Source organism: Nicotiana tomentosiformis, chromosome 7 (genome assembly GCF_000390325.3).
Source record: "Nicotiana tomentosiformis chromosome 7, ASM39032v3, whole genome shotgun sequence".
NCBI classification, from domain to species: domain Eukaryota; kingdom Viridiplantae; phylum Streptophyta; class Magnoliopsida; order Solanales; family Solanaceae; genus Nicotiana; species Nicotiana tomentosiformis.
The window spans coordinates 55,724,526-55,743,630 of NC_090818.1; the positions used below are offsets into that span (position 1 = coordinate 55,724,526).

A 19,105-nucleotide genomic window follows, 5' to 3' on the forward strand; every position below is an offset into this window, starting at 1 on the left:
CAAGTGTAACACTACAAGGAGTTGGGGGGCATCATTAATAATATCATCAATCCATTCAAGCATAGGCTTAGCGTTCATGGCATCAATCTCATTTTGTGAGGAAATAATTCCAGATTTGTTTAGACTTTGAACATGTCCTAATAATATGTGAAGAGGCCTCCACATCATCATCACATCGTTTGCATTTGGGTGAGTCAATTATCTTCCTAGTTAATCTAAGCTTATTTGACATTTTTTTTTGTGTGGTGGTAATAAAAACAATTTTATATACCAACTGGGAGTTATGCATATATAGGTGAAAAAAACTGGATACTAGTCTTCATGCTTCCTTTACACACAGCTTGTTGGATTATCAACCTAGTATTCCTTTGCTTTCCCTGAAACGAATATGCGTGTGCATTACCATTCTGTAACTTAAGAATCATGCCCTATGCTATGCGTATGCATTACCATTCTGCATCGTAGAATCACAGATAATATTGTAACGTACTTTTTTTTATAAGCATAATATTGTAACGTGCTTGCAATCTCAACAAGGATATTTGAAAACGAAGTATATATACAAAGTATCATTTGGCACAAATATTTCAACCATTTGTGGCTGATTGTTCAAATCTAACTTCCAGTCCCACATGTCCATCCAGGACAATACAGACACATTAGTTGCATGATCAAAAACGCTAACATTCCATCCATACAGATAAAAGAACAAAACAAAACAAAACAAAAGAGAGCAATAAAGAGCAAGGCAACAATTCCACAAGATGAATTAACTTATCAATGTAGTGAAAACTTCATCAATATTTAAAAGGTGTTTCGACATGAAAATTACAAGAATGACAATGTCAGAATGAAACCCAAACGACTATGGGGATAGTTACTATAAAGGCAAGGGGTAACTGAAAAGAATGAGTACAATATTATGAGTTTGTATCTATCTTGGCGATCACTGCCTGTCCATTCTTCCCTTATTCCCTGCTCTTCTAGCTTCAATTGATGGAGAAGCACTGAATAAGGCAAGGGGTCGAGACAGTGTTAGAATGAAACCCAAACGACTATGGAGAGAAATTCGTTACTATAACTGGATCAGCGCAAAGACTTCCAAGCTATAAGACGAGGGACTTCAAATTCAGCTGTGGTGTGTGCAAGGAAGACATATGGACACTTGTCTGCACTCATCAAGTTGATATGGGGGACATAACAGCAATTTGACACTAAAACTGCCTTTTTCTGCCAAAATATATCAGTATGGCTTTTTCCAGAAAGCTAATTCTCACACCATATATGTCATGCCAACCTGCATTAAATGCGAGTGCGGTACACTCAGACTGGCAATTTCCCTCCTGCAATTCTTTCTAAGGAAAGCATAGAAGTAATTTATGAATAGCTTCTTGATGAACCAGGAACTTTTCCTTGCCCTAATATTTCCATGACCGAGGAGGTAAACCACACCGGATTCTTTGGCCTTGCGTAAGAACGAGAGCTCCTTCTCAAAGGACTGATCAGCATTGGACAAGAGCGACTCAGAGGAAGGGCCAGCCTTCAGCTCTTCTGAAGTGCTTTCCTCCATAACTGCCTTTCCAGTGTCCCTAAAATCAGCTAAGAGAGGAACACCAAGTGAGTAAACACTCCCATTGGGAGCAACAAGGACTCTTGAAAAGGCATGCTCTTCTTCAGAATCTGATTCACCATTGCCATCACTTTCAAGTGACCGCTCCTGAGCATCTCTGCGAATGAACTTCTCGAGACTTTCAATCAGTAGCTGCTCGAACATCTGGTGGTTTTCTTTGCGAACATCCTTGTAACCATATCTGTCAGTTCAAAGAGTTCGGGCTGAAATATTAGTAGCCAGGTTCCACATAAAAAGACATAGCAAATGCAGAAAAGAAAAAGCATCTATCCAAGAAAAACTGTCGAAATTCATCTGTATCCAAAGCATGGGTCCAACAGAATCATGACTGAAGAACTACCCATAGAGTTAGGCAATTTAGCAAATTTTGTTTGCAAACAAGAATTAGGAATCACAATGTAGGTGTTCACTTGAAGACATAACTGTTCCCGGTTTATCACAGAAATTACTGTCCAAATGCCACAACTATTTACAGATATCACCTGTCATTCAGCAGTCATTCTTTTACAAGTTCAACTGTCATGCAGCAGTCTTTATTAGGTCATTCAAAAGCTATGCAAGTGTAAAATTTATAGTAGGTTCTCCTTGGCCACAGAAATCACACCAGATAGTCTAGAGAATGTACCAACAGAAAATGAAAGAAGCTAGCATGATCACCTGGCAACACAACGAAATATGTGGTAGCTTCTCGGGCAGACTCGCCGAAACAGGAACCTTTCATTCTGAGGTACTACAGGAACAGGAATGTATTTTATACAAACAAAAATTATCATTGAATGAACAGCAGGAAGAGTGGTGAGGAAATGTCCAAATATAGCCGGTATGCCCTTTGCCAGTTCATTATAAAGCAAGCCAATTCCAGGAGCTCTGATTGTTCCAAGGTTGGGGCCAAGTTCACGTAGCAAGTCCATAGACATCTTTTGCTTGACTTCAGTTTCATACTTCAGCTTGCTTCCATAATTCCATATGTACATAACAAAAAACAAGACTACTGCAAAAACCAGAATAATCCAACTTCCATCTCCCACACTCCATAAAACTGATGAGAAAAACATTAATTCCAACCCCAAGAAGATAACGACAAAACTAAGCACAACAATGATGTTGATCTGCCATATCAGAAGCATAACAATAGTGACTAGTATTGTTGTCATCATCATCACACCAAGCTCCGCTATTCCTGTCAGACAGGATATGCATCAGACATGAACAAACCACTGTTATCAACGGCGAAAAGCGCAAAAAAGCTCTAAGGTAAATTGGGGCTTTAAGCGCAAAACGCAAGTAAAGCGTGGGCTTTAATGAATAAAAGCGCAAATGGAGAAAAAATACAAATATGTATGTGTAGTCCAAGACTAATAATTATAAGCATTAATAACAAATATATGGATAAAGAAATTGGATTTTTTCTTATGTAAAATATCAATTGTTTAGGTTTAACTCTTCAGGATTACGCTCATTAACAAGAAAAAGTATGGCATAGAGCCTTGATGACAACACTGAAGCGCCTGCTAAGCGAGGTAAAACGCTCAACATGTTTTGAGCCTCACTTTAGGGCTTAAGCGCGCCTTTGACAACACAGGAACAAGCCAGTATAAGCCTTCATTTAATAATGCAGCCTAGAAATCAGTTAATTAAAATTGGAAGCACCCCACTGTTTTCCTAGTCAAACTGATCAGGACCTCTAAATTGAAATCCAACTATCCAAGCAACATATGAATATTCTTCTGCTATCTTGCCTAACAGGCCAAAAGCCTAATATCTTAAATATATTCAGTTTCATCACGAACAAATCAGTGTCATTACATGTGCTACATCCTGTGGAACTGATTAGTACAATACACTTTGCTATATTTAGATGCCTGTCAAAAAATGGAAAGTATAGAGTCACGAACTACAAAATTGAATACTAATTCATCCCATTTTACATAACAACATTTGACTGAACATGGATCATAAACTGATCAAGATCAAATGCATACTTTTATCATTTCAAGACTCAAACTACAAAAAATAATGAAGGACAAGAAATTGGATGTTAAGTTATGTTTCTTTTTCTAAGATACACCTATTCATCTGGTCTTTCTGTCCTGGTAAATGCACTCTACAAAATTCTATTTCTTGAAAAGATGCAGTAGCTTTAATCTTTCAATTAGTTACTTGGATTTGGAATGATCCCCAATGATTTATCTACGTGGCAGCTTCTAGTTACGTAACACTGATATCCTAACTAATTGAAACTTGGTGATGATAAAAATTAATAACTGAAAAAAATAAAATAAAATAACCACTAAAGGGATCAAACTGTAGCATTCATGAATAATTAGAAAACATGCTGCAATTTTGAGGGTTTATATTTTCAAACACCAGACCAATCAATAATATAATTTCTAAGTTTTAATCAAAAGTCAAAAAAGATTATAAATAAGCAAGCCCAAGTGCATGCAGACGGCCCCCTGGATCAATGCAAATTCAAAACCCGTCGAAAACCTCTCCTACATGAAAAGATCTGAGTCAATCCAAATGATATGAGCAAAATCCTACTCTGAGAAGAACAAAAAGTAAGGGAACTAAGCTTTCCAAGAGATTTGACATATCTCACATTAGTTTGGTCAAATCAAAGGTCGAACAAGATCTTAGATGAACAGGGAATTTAAATTTTGTATTGGACGACCTTGAACACTTGCTGAAAAATAAATATCAAGACCTTCCCTATTGTGCTTACAAGGAATACAACCTATCCAACAATCAGATTGGATGTTGGCCATGGAAGATGATATGGAAAGTAAAAATTCCATACAAGGTTGCTTGCTTTACATGGTTATTGGCAAAAGAAGCAGTTTTAACACAAGACAACCTAACAAAAAGAGGGTTCCAATTGTGCTCTAGGTGTTACTTATGTGGAGAGAAGGCAGAGACAATTAGCCATCTCTTTTTGCACTGCACATTCACTACACAAATATGGAGGATTTTCATCAGTCTAAGGGGAATTCCATGGGCAATGCCGGGAAGAATCCTTGATATTCTAGCTAGCTGGAATAAAGAGGGTGCACTTTCGAGAGACAAAGAGAGATGGAGAATTGTCCCAACTTGTATATGGTGGACAGTCTGGGAAGAGAGAAACCAAAGATGCTTTGAAGAAAAGTTCAGCAACATCCATAAGATAAAGATGAAATGTTTAGCTCTTTTTTATTTTTGGTGTAAAGGAAAACTTTTGGAGGATCATGAATCCATTTTAGATGCCCTAGATTCATTGTAAGAAGAACAAGGGTGAATAGTGTCCTTTTTGTTTAGTTTTGTATGGGCACTTACATTGTAATTATGGGTGACTTCACAAATTCAGTGAAGTCTTTATATTAATAATACAAAATTGTTACCTTCTCAAAAAAAAAAGACCTTCCCTATTCGCCATATGCACCAGAGAGCATACATCCAGCAGTAATAGGAAGAAACAAAAGAAAAGAACCAAATGAAGTAGCAAAGACATAAATAAGTTCTAAAAGAACAAGGAACCAGGCATTACCATAAGCATTTCCAATCTCATATATGCTTGAGATAGAACAGACCATCACCAAGGACAATGCGAGAAGAAACCAGTTCATCACTGGGATATATATCTGACCCATGAACTTTCGAGACGTGTGAATAATTTTAAGGCGAGGGAAGCAGCCTAGGGCTGTGGATTGTTTAATGCAAGAGAAAGTTGCTGTAGTCATTGCCCTACTGGCAATCAATGCAGCTACATTAGCAATCAAGAAGACGGGCCAGAAAGCTCCACCTGCAACATGATTGGAAATTTTTAACTAAAAGACTTGGTTTTTTGCTCCTTTTGGATTCATAAACTTTTATCATCAAAAGCATAGAAGATTATAGATCAGTTCCAAGTAGAAAGTATATTGAAATGTCTCATCCTTATTTTCATACTAAGTAAACAAGGATTATCAGGGAAAGAACAGATGCAGAAATTTACTTGGCACTGAAGAGAAGAAAGCCTGTGTTGTGTCAGCATGGTTCTCCATAAGATAAGCTGCTTGACCAAGGTAACCCAAGAGAAGGCATGGCAGCACAAGGAACACAAAGGTAAGCTGTAAACAAGAAGGCTGATACTCAATAATTGTCTATGAAATCGGAAAAAAGAATTATCAAAAATACAAAAGGGGTAGGTATAATTATATCTATACACCTTCCCCCAGCCCACTCCCCCCTAGCCACAAATCCTATGATCAGATCTGCTGCTGCATACCTGGACTGATCTCACAGAAAAATAGCAAAGATCAGCAAACATTGCCTCGGAACCTGGGTTTTAGAAATGATGATGATGATCAGCTCTACATCCCAGAAAATAGAGACAAAAAAATATAAAACAACAAACTTTACCAAAAAAAGAGGAAGAAGATTGAAGAGTTATAAGTTTCTTAAATGAATTAATGGAGAAAAAAGAATAAGAAAATAGAGAAAACTGCTTACAGACACAGTCACACACTGAAGTATATTTCTTTAGAAGGCCAAGAAAACGTCAACAGTGGAGAAAAACAGGTGCCCCCTTGGGGACATCCGGTTAAAAAAAGAAAAAAAAAAAGGTGACATAGAAGGTGAGGATAAGATGTCTTCATTCAAGTGGGAAAAAACAATCAAGAAATTACCATGGGCTGATATCTATACCAAATGGAAATGTTTAAGCCATTGATATTTCTCTCTCAAAAGAGAGGAGAAGCGTCAAACCTATTGTACATATATTTCATCTGAGTACTTGTCCTAAAAAATTCAAGTGCATGTTTTAACCAAGAAAATGGAAGAGCTGCACCTAACTTTGTTAGACCAAACCCCAAAACTAAGTTCTTGAAACATAAAAATCCTAAAACATAAACAAGTTTACCAGGACACAATCACTAACAGATAATGCAAGAACAAACGCAGAGTAGCATTCAGTTGTGGTGTAACCCATGACAACACACTGATTCAGAGACAAGCTTAATCCCCTTCTGTTGCATATAATGAATCAAAACTACTCAAGACTTTTAATGGAATTTAACCTTCCAAAAGATAGAGGACAAATAAAAGGCGCACTTGAAACTTGGGTTAGGACAAGAACGAAGAAAATAAGTATATGCGAAAAGCCCTGATTGCTCAAGATCAGAACTCAGAAAGGCTGGAAAAGTGAGGATCCAAAAGGACTATTTAGTTCAAATGATGTTTCCATACATTCATGCTTCAAAGGTATATTTTCAAGAATAGTTTTAATTTATGGTACATAACGTAATTTTCCTCTACAATTCTTTGACAAAAATCAATTCCCATATTGCCTTATGATTGGCAACTCAAAGACCGCAATTACTTCCTTTTTATTGAAATGTGCAACAGATGTACAGCCCACAGACCGTTGGTAGTCGAACTCAAAAGGGGGTTTGCAATGAAGCTTGTCTTAGATAAATCCCACATCGAAATGGGAGGAAAAAGTTAGGGGCCATAAAAGGGCGAGTTCAAGATTCAACTGTTGAGGCACCTTTTCTATCAAAGCCCAAGGGGACAAACTGTGACAGTTGGACCTGGGCCGTTACAACTGAGAACCATCTTTCTTAGAGGAAGCAACTTAGGCGGTATCCAGGGTAAGTTCAAGTCCTTTGTTCACTTTTTAAAGCTGAAACAAGTTCATCTCACAGCCCTATTTTCAAGGGATAAATAGCAACTCAATGATTATCCGATGATGCCACAATAGGTATGATTCAGTTCTATAACTTAATTTTTTTTTCGGCAGAAGAGAATAAATTTGTAGAAAGAAGTTAGTGAAGTGAGGTTGAAAAAGCATCTGACGTTGTAACAGTACATGCACATAAATAGAGAAGTCCAAACATAAAAGTCAGGTTTCCTGTGTTTCAAAATCTGCTTACTAAAGGAAAAAAAACACCTGGTTTCACGCAAGTAACCAAAAAGGGCAGCCCGGTGCACTCAAGTAACCAAGAACAAACAAAAGAAAAAAGGAAACATATAACAGTGCATTTTTTTGTGTGATTCCAATTAAAAGCTCAGTGTCAACTATCAAAAACATCCATGGTCAACAGTTTACCTGTTGCACAAAGAAGACAGCCCCCAAGCGAGTACCACGCTTTCGTTGGATTGCGCTTAAAGTAATAGTATATATGAACTGGATTAAATGCCCTCCAAACCCTGGAATCATAATTAATGAGGTTGTAGATGCCAATTCCACCCAGGGAACAGAACCATATAAACAAAGCAGGACCCACGAAAAGCCCCACTTTGCTTGTCCCATATTTCTGTACACTGAACAGAATTACAAGAAATGCCACTGAGATCATCACAACTTGATCTGCAAAAGACATAAGAGTATAAGAATCTTACAACTAAATGGACTTCGAGTGCATAATGATATCACATATGGTAGAAAGGGCATATCATATCCATCCTATCATCTGATTCTCATAGGTTAAACCTAACACCTCATACAAGGTGCATCAACAAATCAGTCTTGTCAGGCTAAAACTATCAGGTCACACGACTGAGCTTCCTTAGCAATTTTGAGCAGCAGAACTATTAAATGGTACGAATTCTCAATGACCAAAATGATACAGAATGTAATATAACCAGAAATTCCTTTCATTACTGAGCTAGGCAATGTAATGAGGTTTATACCTCATATGCACATAAGCAAACTGCATTTAAGAAAAACGGAAAAGGTCCAAAAATGCCATTATACTATGGGAAATAGAGCAATAATACCCCTCGTTAATAGTAGGGCTCAAAAATGTCATTGCCGTGATTGAGTTGGCCCAAAAATGCCACTCGGCACTAACAGACTCAGATTTGACTTATTAAGCCTTTGAAATCTGATTTAAATGTAAAACATTTACACCTATCATAATTAAATCCCCCTACCCTCTGTTTTCACATATCCCCCTCCCCACCCCACCCCTTTTTTACCAAACCCCACGTAATTAAGGACCCAAAGTCTCTATTTTTAATCACCCGCTCAAATCTCTTTCCCTTACCCCAATCTCAAAGACTCAAAGCTTATTTTCTGATCATCTTTCTCAATTTCTTCTCTGAATTAAACAAGAAAATATCTGATTGTTTCAATTATTTTTCGATCAACTTTCTCAATTTCTCCATTTCTTCTCTGAATTAAAAAAGTAAACGATGCTCTTCAGATTGGAAGGAATATTTCGAGGAAGACTGTACGTTGCTATTGTTAATGCTGGAAGAGTAGCAAAGTTGAGGACAAAATTTTTCCTTTAGTTGGTCATCATTTTTCTGTTGTTGGGTTGCTTTGGTGTGTTCATGGTAGCATTTATGATGAAATGAACCAAATTGTAGACTATTGTTTAGTTATCTTAGGACTTACCGTTGGTTCATGTTGGATATGTAATGCAATGTAAAGGCATTTTCTTGGTTGAATGAAAATTATCTTGTTTGCTGAAAAATTTCCTCTTGCTTTTCTTGTACGTGGTAGAGTAACTTTTCAATTGGCCTTAATTTGTTGAAGGCAAGCGAATCAACAAATGTAAATACAAAACAACTAGTAGATACATTGGAAAAACAGACAAGTACAAGAAGGAGTGAAAAGTTAATTGGGCAAATAGTTTCATTCCATTTTTGTGGTTCCAATCTGCACCAGCAATAATTCAGAGAAGAAATTGACAAAGATGATCAGAAAATAAACTCTAACACTAAATCAGAATTGAAGAAGCCAAAAAAGTTTTTAGGGTCACCGGAAACCTAGCCGACACAATTGGGATAAGGGAAAGAGATTTGAGCGGGTGATTAAAAGTAGAGACTTTGGGTCCTTAATTACGTGGGGGTTTGGTAAAAAAGGGGTGGGGTGGGGTGGGGAGGGGATATGTGAAAACAGAGGGTAGGGGAATTTAATTATGATAGGTGTAAAATTTTTACATTTAAATCAGATTTCAAAGGCTTAATTAAGTCAAATCTGAGTCCGTTAGCCCCGAGTGGCATTTTTGGGCCAACTCAATCAGGGCAATGGCATTTTTTAACCCTACTATTAACGAGGGGTATTATTGCTCTATTTCCCATAGTATAATGCCATTTTTGGACCTTTTACGTAAGAAAAACACGGACCATTTCCTCAGTTTGTGCATGTCATCCGTGAACATATCACACTAATCATCCTTGTGTCATTCCAATTGTAATGGATGTCCCAAACGAATGGTATAACAGAAATTAAGAGTTACCAGAATACTGTTTTCAGTTTACAGAGAGGCATGTTGAAGAGAATTAAGTGATCAACACACTTGCAGATGACAGATACTCCAAGAAGTGAACAATTCTGTAAAGGTTCCCCAGCCAATAAGTAAGATTACATTACTACAACAACAAGAACAACAACAGACCCAGTCTAATCCCACAAGTGGGGTCTGGGGAGGGTAGTGTGTATGCAGACCTTACCCCTATCTAGTAAGGTAGAAAGGCTGTTTTCGGTAGACCCTCGGCTCAATAGAAGGTGAAGAAGAGAAAGAAATAAGAAGGGGGAGAATAAAAAGAAGAAGGAGAACAAGGAAACGAAAGGAGAAGAAAAAGAAAAAGGAAATGAAAAGGAAGAAGTAAGATTACATTACCTTGCTTAATCCCAGAAACTCCAACTCTTAAACCACCAACAGCAGACATTACTGCATCAGCATAGTTGAAAGAACTTAAGACTTTAAATAGGAAAGAATAGCTTATTCATTAAAAAAAGAAAGGACCTTAGAGGGCCAAAAGGCAGTACTGACTTGTTTCTCTCAACCAACAGATTTAACAGGTAAAGAAAGGCTATAGATACCTGACATAGCAGGTGTAACGACTCCATCAGCTATCACCATAGCAGTACCAGCAAGAACTAACATCAGAAGAAGCTTTTTCAATGTCAGTGATGCTTCAAGTCTTTCTTTTATTCTCAAAGACCTCTCAAGTTCTGGAGATGGCACCTTCAGTCTGAAGCCTGATATTCGAGCATCTGATGGAAGTTGGTTTGGAAGAAGATTAACCTTTGCATGCCTACAAAGCAATGAGTACAAAGCAAATGTACCACCTGCAGTTATTAACCAAACTCATTGAAGGAATCAGAAAATACAAAGTATAGAACATAATGATGTAAAACAGCTCGCCAAATTTCAAACGTCAGCTCACCTTCGCCATCATCATTGGCCCAGAGAACAATAAGAACATATTTAACCAAAGGAATGAGGATTAAGGTATACAAAACCAAGGATAATGCACCAAGAACATCTTCGTTGCCATTGACAGGGGCCTTGCTGAACATCACACTGAAGGTATATAAGGGACTCGTCCCCACATCACCAAACACAACTCCAAGAGTCTGAAAGGCCAATAGGATTTTCCTACCTGCTGAGACATCCTGCAAATACAGTTGAAAATTAGTCAATAGTTCATTCTGTATTCTAAAAAGAATGCCTACTAAAACAAATCAAAACAAAAGTCTAAGGATAGCTTATGAACACAGGTTCATTTAGTATTCACCCTCAGGAAAGGACCTCCACCAAATGAGGTCAAAGAAAAGAGAAACCATAAAATGAAGGTTGGCAAAACAAGAAAGCTAAAACCACATTGTAGCCAGAGTTTTCTTAAGTTGGCTATACATCTGATTAGCACATGCATACCTTGTGTAACAAGTATGGACTCAAGGCACATTTCTGATTTGTGTAAACTCTAGCTCAATGAATATCGTGTGGATATCCTTCTTCCTATCCCTAAAAGATTTTCTATCCCTGTAGATTCTCCTGATAGTTTTTTAACTTTGTTAGCTCCCTAGTCTTAAGCTAATCATCTGTACTGGAGCCAACAGCCACGACTATATTTGCTTCTATTTTGTAACCTTTAGCATCTTCTTGATGCCATTGATGAAACATCAAAAAAAAGTCTTCAATCTTCTTAACAAAATCTGCAGTGGATCTGTCAAGAATAAGCCCAAGCTAGCTCAAGTCTATTGTTTATTACTCTTTCCAAAAGTTTTATTATATGACTTATAAGTTCAATACTATGACAATTCATATAAACTTTGCAATATCTGCTTTGTTCTTGTATATCAGAACTAAGAATCTAAGATACCCTTTCTTCAATCATTTTGTATTTATTCATACATTAATATGATATGGATTAACTTGACCATCTATATTGCTCAACCTCTAGAAGACACTTCCAAACCTTTTTAGGGATACTACGGACCACAGACATTTCTATTGACCCCAACGTTTTTTGGATTGAGGCATAGTAGTTATTTTTAGCTAAGTTTTCTTGTCGTGGATGTATGGAAATCTGAAATGTTATCCTCGTAAATTGTGTTGAGCAATTGATCGAAATAGCATTTCCATCTACTATTACTTATTTCAAGTCTTTATCCATGTTTTCTTGTAGACCTGCTAGCTTATGCATTTTTTCCCTCCCTTTCTGCATCCCTAACTTTTGGTACACCATACAAGTCGTCTAAGGCTTTATCCCCAACTTTGCTAATTGCCTTCTTAGCTTCTCTCTTTGCCCTCTTATACTCTTCAAAGGTTTCTCCATCTTCTGTTATTGGTAACTTTCCATGAAAAAATCTTTTAATTTTAATAGCTCTTTACACCTCTTCATTCCACCACCAAGCAATTGCATCCAAGTCCTAGGCCTTGTGTATGCCCAAACGTCAATTGAGATTGCCTCCAAAAGGGTGGATCTAATCCTAGCATTGGCAACACCAGGTGAATACTTTTCCATTCCAATGTTTATAGCCTGCTTGGCCAAGCTTCTAAAATCATCTTATTTTGAAAAGTGCTTTTGAAAAAACTACTTTTTATGAGAAGCAGTTTGTGTTTGGCTAATTAATTTGAAAAGCACTTTTAAGCAACAATTAGTGCTTGACCAAGCTTTTAAAAAGTGCTTCTAACTACATTTTTCTCCAAAGTGCTTTTCAAAAAGTGTTTTTGGAAGAAATTGGTTTTTCTGCTTCTTCTTCTAGTCAAAAGCACTTTTTGTTCCTTCTAAAAGCTTGGCCTAACATGTTAACTTTGGAAAAAAGCATTTTACACCAAAAAAAGAACTCGTTTGGCTAAGCTGATTTAAAGTAGTTAATGAGCATTAAGTGTTGAAGTTGATTTAATAAATAAACAGTTACGTGTTTGGATAAGAGTGCTGACACTAATAATAAGCAGCTGAAGTTTTAGGTAAAAAATGCTGTAAAACTCTTTTTTCTGTTAAAATGACTCAAATGTCCTTAAAGCAATTTACCCTAATTAGAAATTGATTATTGCAAGATTTAAATTCATTGTTTCAAATAGAAATTATTTTATGTCTCATTTTATTTTTTAGTTTAAATTTTATTAGATAAGATTATTTTATATAAATATAAATTATTTGATAATAAACTAACATAAATAATTGTAACTTGACTAAAGTTTGCTAGATAAAATATACTTAAATAGTGCACAAAATATTCATATAGAAAATAGAAGTGTTCAAATTTTCTTTATTTCTACTAGGAAACAAATATTCATTATATGAGAATATGCAAACTTGCTCACTCCAGATAATGCCAAGAAAAATTTGATTATTGTTAATGGTAAGAAGGTGACGGAACAATTGATGGGTTAGGAATTTTCTTTTAAAGATAAAAGTATTTTAGGGATATAATAGTAAAAATTTTGGTCAAACTAAAAGTGCTTATATGTTGAAAAATCATACGTTGGGGGCGACCAACTTATGGCTTTTAGCTTATTTTTGGCTTATAAGCACTTAACTTATAAGCACTTTTAATTTTACCAAACACGTAAATAAGCCAAAAAGTGCTTATAAGCTGGTTTGACCAACTTATAAACTTAGCCAAACACCCTCAAAAGCACTTTTGGCCAAAAAGAAGCTTGGCCAAACAAGCTATTAGAAGTGAAGATCACAAAAAAAATGACAAGTTTCATGGGACTTGAAGCTAACTAACATTTGAAGTGAAGCGCGAAATTATGAAAATTATAAAAAAAACAAATATTGAATTTAGTACTATAATAATATAAAAAAATAGTCATTAAAAAGGAATAATTAAAATAAAAAAATTTATAATCCAAACTTCAATATTAATTTCACTCCTCAAAGTTGAGATTTAAAGAACTGATCAATTTGCGCATCATTGTTTGAATTGCACGCTTTTGTAAAGTGCACGGCCTCGTCCATAAAGTGACAGCACTTCGCTTCTTATCGCATTAAGTAACGAATCAACAACTTTAGATATCACTGCATCTGTTTGAGCACTGTCGTGCAGCATTACTTGGTACATGTACTGGCAAGAGATAGCAAGCACCTGGTGGACTACTCGAGGTGCATGCAACCGCCCTGGAAACAACAGTTATAAAAAGGAAAACTTCAATTGCCATTTTTTAATACAACTTGTCATTTCCTTCCCTTGGATACCTAAATAGCTTCTAACTCTCATGTTCCTCTTGCAATTATTTATCCTTAAACGTTGTTAGGTGCCTTTCTAGTGTCCACCATCGAATCCTTGACTATATATAACTCTTCTCCTTTTTAGCTTCTCTCTCACTTCATGTCCAAGACAACCAGACTATGTTAGGTAGTTAGAGCTCATTCTAGCATAAGATGCAACTCTTACATGTGACCTTGTCACTTCTCCAAAACAAAATATCGTTTCTCCACTCATTTGGCATTTTCCAGTCCTAAATACAACATTGAATAGCTTGGTTAGTCATACTACCCCAACTTCTACATGGATACGAACTGAACCAGAGGCTTTTCTAGCCCTCCTACTTTTTATGACATCCTCTACTTTAGTAGATTTGATTGTACAAGTGTAGTTAAGGCTATTTGTCACAAATGTATGAAGATATCGAAATAGCATGCCATCTCTCTTTGATCTCAATATCCTGATCAAACCTGGTTGAGAATCATTTTAATACACTTAATTTGGTTCAAGTCCTCTCTTCACTTATAAAGAAGAGTCTTTACCCCTTTCTCTCTTAGTCGTGCTAGCTTCTGCATTTCTTTCTCCATCCTGGCGTCCCTACATTATAGTACAAGTCATCAGAGTCTTTACCTCGAGCTCTACTAAGTAACTTTTTACCTTCTCACTACACTCCTTATAGTTTATACACTTTACTGAGAAAAGGTAAGGGTATTTCACTGATGACGATAGCACCAAAAAGGTGTGTGATCACAATATATACAAATTGTTCATGATAGTATCATGATGATACTATTCTACCAGCAACTCATAAAGTTAAGTAAATCTATCATTTGACCTATGATACTCCCTTCATTTCATTTTCTTAGGTAGTGCTTGACTCGACACAAAGCTTAAGAAAGAGAGACTGCTGACAAAGTACCCTTTGAACTTTTAGGTCCTAAACATATCATTACATTTCTATAGCTATAAGAGCATGTCATTAAGGGTAACTAAAATTCAAATTTAAAGAGTTTTCAAGTATAGAAAAGCGTCATTCTTTTTTGGAACACACTACAATCGGAAGAGTTTCATATAAAATAGAAAAGGATGGAGTATTTATAGATTAGTACTTTGATCAATACGAGAAAAGAGGTACACAAATATTTCAATTGATGTACAGGATAACCAATTCCTTCAAAGCATCCACTATTCCTCTCCTTCCATATGACCCAAAATATGTATAATGAGATTGTTTGCCATTGTTTTTTGGGAGTCTCCTGTAGCTTCATTCCAGTGCAACTCTTGAAACAACTTCCCAGAGATGGCCCGGCTGATCTTAAAAATTTAAAGGAACATATTCCATAACGTCCATGTTATTTTCCCGTGCAAGAACATAATGGGACTGTGCTCATACACTCTTAAAAGGCTTCTCTATTTTCTGTTATGAGCAAATTTCCGTACCACTCTTTTTTGCTTTAACAACTTTTTGCACCTCCTCATTTCAACAATAGAACACTTGTGGTCAAGGTCCTAAGTCATAGACACACGAACTTCACTTACAACTTTCTAAATGCACTTGTCATTTCCTTCAATTGGATATCTGTATTAGCTTCTAAATCTCGGATCCTCCTTCATTAAATTGTCCTTAAGTGCTATTTGCTTTATGCCATTTAGTGTTCACCATAGAATCTCAGTTGCATGATAGTTTTCTCTCTTTTCGCTCCTCTCTTTGCTTCATATCTGCTTACCAGTCCATCTTGAATGGTTAGTGTTTCTCCACCTATAACCTTGCAGTCTTTACATGTGACCCTGTCACTTTTTTAAGGATGAAGTCTATTTGGCTATAGTTCTCTTCCAATTTTAAGTTTTATCAAGTGCAATTCCCTCTTAGTAAAATGTTAGCTAAAACTAAATTATTAACTATTGATCAGGAAAAACAAATATTGGCTAAGGCAAACTATAGAAGAGCATTCATTCTTCATTCTTGGTACAACAACCACATGCGAAGACAAAACAAGAAAATGAACACATTTTCTTTAAGATGGTTAGAGTTACAAGTATCAAAGATGAGGCAATAAGCAATAATTGGAGATGCATAAGCATTCAAGGATGAACTATTGATCAGGAAAAAAAATTATTGGCTAAGGCAAACTATAGAAGAGCATTCATTCTTCATTCTTGGTACAACAACCACATGCGAAGACAAAACAAGAAAATGAACACATTTTCTTTAAGATGGTTAGAGTTACAAGCATCAAAGATAAGGCAATTAGCAATAATTGGAGATGCATAAGCATTCAAGGATGACCTAAAACATCAAAAAGTGATGCAATAACTACTATTGGGAGGATAACAGAAATTCAAAAGCTAAGGAAAATGTTAGCTTACAAACTGGGCAGAGGACATGGTACTAAATAGAACTGAGGAAAAGAGATAACATACGTCCTATATTAGATATTGTATAGAGTTTAATGTAACTTTTACTTGTCAAAAAAAAAAAGTAAAAACCTGGTTGAGTATTTTGCTTCTATCATTACCTACAGAAAACTTAAATTCACACTAATTTGGCACCTGTTCAAACAACTTCGTTTGTACCCTCCTTCTTTGCTTCAAAAATACTTCAGTTTCTTGTTCCTTTCTTCTAACCTTGACTACCCTCTCTCCTCTTTGTTTTTTCTCCCTTTCTGTCCATCAGTGTTACCATTCTTGGGGTCGAATAAGCTTCACAACCCTCTGCATTTCAATTCTTTCCTTACAGTGCAGATATTATCTAACAGTAGACATATTCTATAACATGTTGATTACGTAACCAAGTGAAATCAATGCACAAATTTCGTCAAGAAAGTTCAACCAAAAAAAATTGTTTATATGGGAGGTTTGAAACAGGCGAAGAGGTTCTAGAATGTAAATATAATAATTTACCAAATTAAATTATGCATAATTAAGAAAATAAAAGTTGGGTCACACAATTCAGCAAATTCATAACTAGAGAAACTCACATCAAAGTCGTTCTTCTGAGCACCAGGGACTTCAAGAGCTTCAACATCAAAGGAATCAATCCGAGGTCCAGTGCGGATCAGCTTACGCACGGCATTATCATCCTCATCCTCAGAGTCCAAATCCAAGACATTGCGCGGCGTCGAACCATCATCTCCATTGACAGTATGATGGTCAACACTATTAATATCCGAATCATACTCATCCTGAAACACCCACCGAGATTCAATCGAATCCATAGAGGCTAATCCGCCATTATTCTCCCTATCCTTCTCCAATCCCACATTCACCATGTTATAAATGTTCAAGAGATTTACATGTAGATTTGATACTATAGTCAAATCCTCTTCACAGGTCCTCGTACGATTCAAAATCAATCAACTGAATAATTCTTACTATGCGTCTTCTTATAGGTATAGGTATACGTATACGTATAGGTATGCATTTATGTATATCAAAATGCGTAAAAACTGAGAGAGTGGATTGAAATCGAAACCCTATAAATTTGTGAAGGATTTGGATGAGATTTAACAGAGATTTGGGTTTAATTATAAGCTGCTTTGAACGGATCAAGCAGTTTGTTGGGGGTTCGGGGTAAAGGGGTGGAGGTAGCAACGACCTTTCTTACATTCGAACGCTGCGTTTTCTGGAGTGAAAATGAACCTTTCTTATAGCCTGTTTGGCGAGAAGCACATCTTTTCAAAAAAGAAATTAAAGTTGAAATGTTTGGCCAAATTTTTAGGGAAAAAAAAAGTATTGTTGAGTAGAAGTAAAAGTAGTTTTGAAAACCTTATTACAAAAGTACTTTTTTTAAAAAGTATTTTTTTAAAAAGTACTTTTAAAAAAATATACTTAAAAATATTTTTTAAAAGGTTGGACAAACATTAATTGTTGCTCAGAAGTACTTTTTCAATTAATTAGTCAAACACAAACTATTTCTCATCAAAAGTAATTTTTCAAAAGCACTTTTAAGAAAAAATAATTCTCAAAAAAATTAAATTTTAGAAGCTTAACCAAAGAGGTTATTAATTTGGTACTATATTCGCCAATGCACAGGGGGTGAAACATGTGTACCTCAAACAATATTAATTTAGTAAGTGAGTAAATTTAATTATGACAAATTAAGGTGTAAATATATATTAATTAACTATTCCCTTTCAGAAAGAATGAACGTATTTCTATTTGGGGAGTCACACAAAATTCTCTTTTATCATATTTTTTACAAATAATTTTTAAATATTTTGAATAATTACTATTATATCTTATAGTACACCTTTTATAAATTTTAAATATGTAATTTTTTTAATTAAGAATCTTGAAATATCTACATTTGATTCATACCGAAAATTAGTCTATTTAACCTTCGTACTCCGAAAAGGTCCAAAATAATTAAAATAGAGAGAGTATAATATAGTAATAACATATGTCATACACTCATCAAATGGGTGTTAGCACAAAAATGTGCGTACGTTTTAATTAAAATATTTTTGTTATTTTAAGATGCACGGCAACGATCCGACTGGTCGTTTTGAGCTCTAGCGCATCGTTCGGCGGTTTGAGGCCTTGAGTAGCTTCATTTCAGGTATTATGACTTGTACTTGTGGTTGAAATTTAATTTCGGGAAGTTCGGGATTGATTTGGAAAGAAAATTCTAATTTCGGAAGCTTTAAGTTGGAAGAATTAGCTAAGATGTGACTTTTGAGTAAACGGCCTCGGAATCGGGATTTGAAAGTTCAATAGGTTTGTATGATAATTTCGGACTTAGGCGTATGTTCGGGTTGAGTATCGGATCACCCCGAGAGCATTTCGGCACTTATTATGGAAGGTTGACATTTTGAAGGTTTAAGAATTTCCTAAGTTTGGTTTGAAGTGGGCTTTGGGGTTATCAATGTCCGTTGAGGGTTTCGAGCCTTGGAATAGCTTTGTTATGTCATCTGTGACTCGTGTGCGAAGTTTGAATTCATTCCGGATTAATTTAATACGTCTCGGCACGAGATATAGAATTTGAAAATTTATAAGTTTGATTCGAGGCGCGATTCATGATTTTGATGTTGTTTGACGTGGTTTAAGACTTCGAATAAGTTCGT

General features: G+C 35.8%; 1 protein-coding gene across 3 annotated transcripts; it reads right to left on the bottom strand.

The window, feature by feature from the left end:
- Positions 1-755: 755 nt before the first annotated feature.
- LOC104109605 (potassium transporter 7-like) lies at positions 756-17,670 on the bottom strand. 3 transcript variants are annotated; one of them, XM_009618951.4, is made up of 10 exons: positions 17,021-17,670; positions 10,769-10,997; positions 10,422-10,670; positions 10,219-10,269; positions 7,695-7,955; positions 5,874-5,926; positions 5,601-5,715; positions 5,154-5,408; positions 2,288-2,810; positions 756-1,811 (listed from the first exon to the last, which is right to left on the bottom strand). In XM_009618951.4, exons 1-10 carry the CDS (start codon positions 17,309-17,311, stop codon positions 1,274-1,276), a joined length of 2,565 nt encoding a protein of 854 aa, XP_009617246.1. In that variant the 5' UTR covers positions 17,312-17,670; the 3' UTR covers positions 756-1,273. The 3 variants fall into 3 exon arrangements, with proteins under 3 accessions (XP_009617246.1, XP_018630912.1, XP_033515440.1); XM_018775396.3 differs by lacking the exon at positions 17,021-17,670 and adding an exon at positions 16,593-16,735; XM_033659549.2 differs by lacking the exon at positions 7,695-7,955.
- Between the last annotated feature and the right edge of the window lie 1,435 nt (positions 17,671-19,105).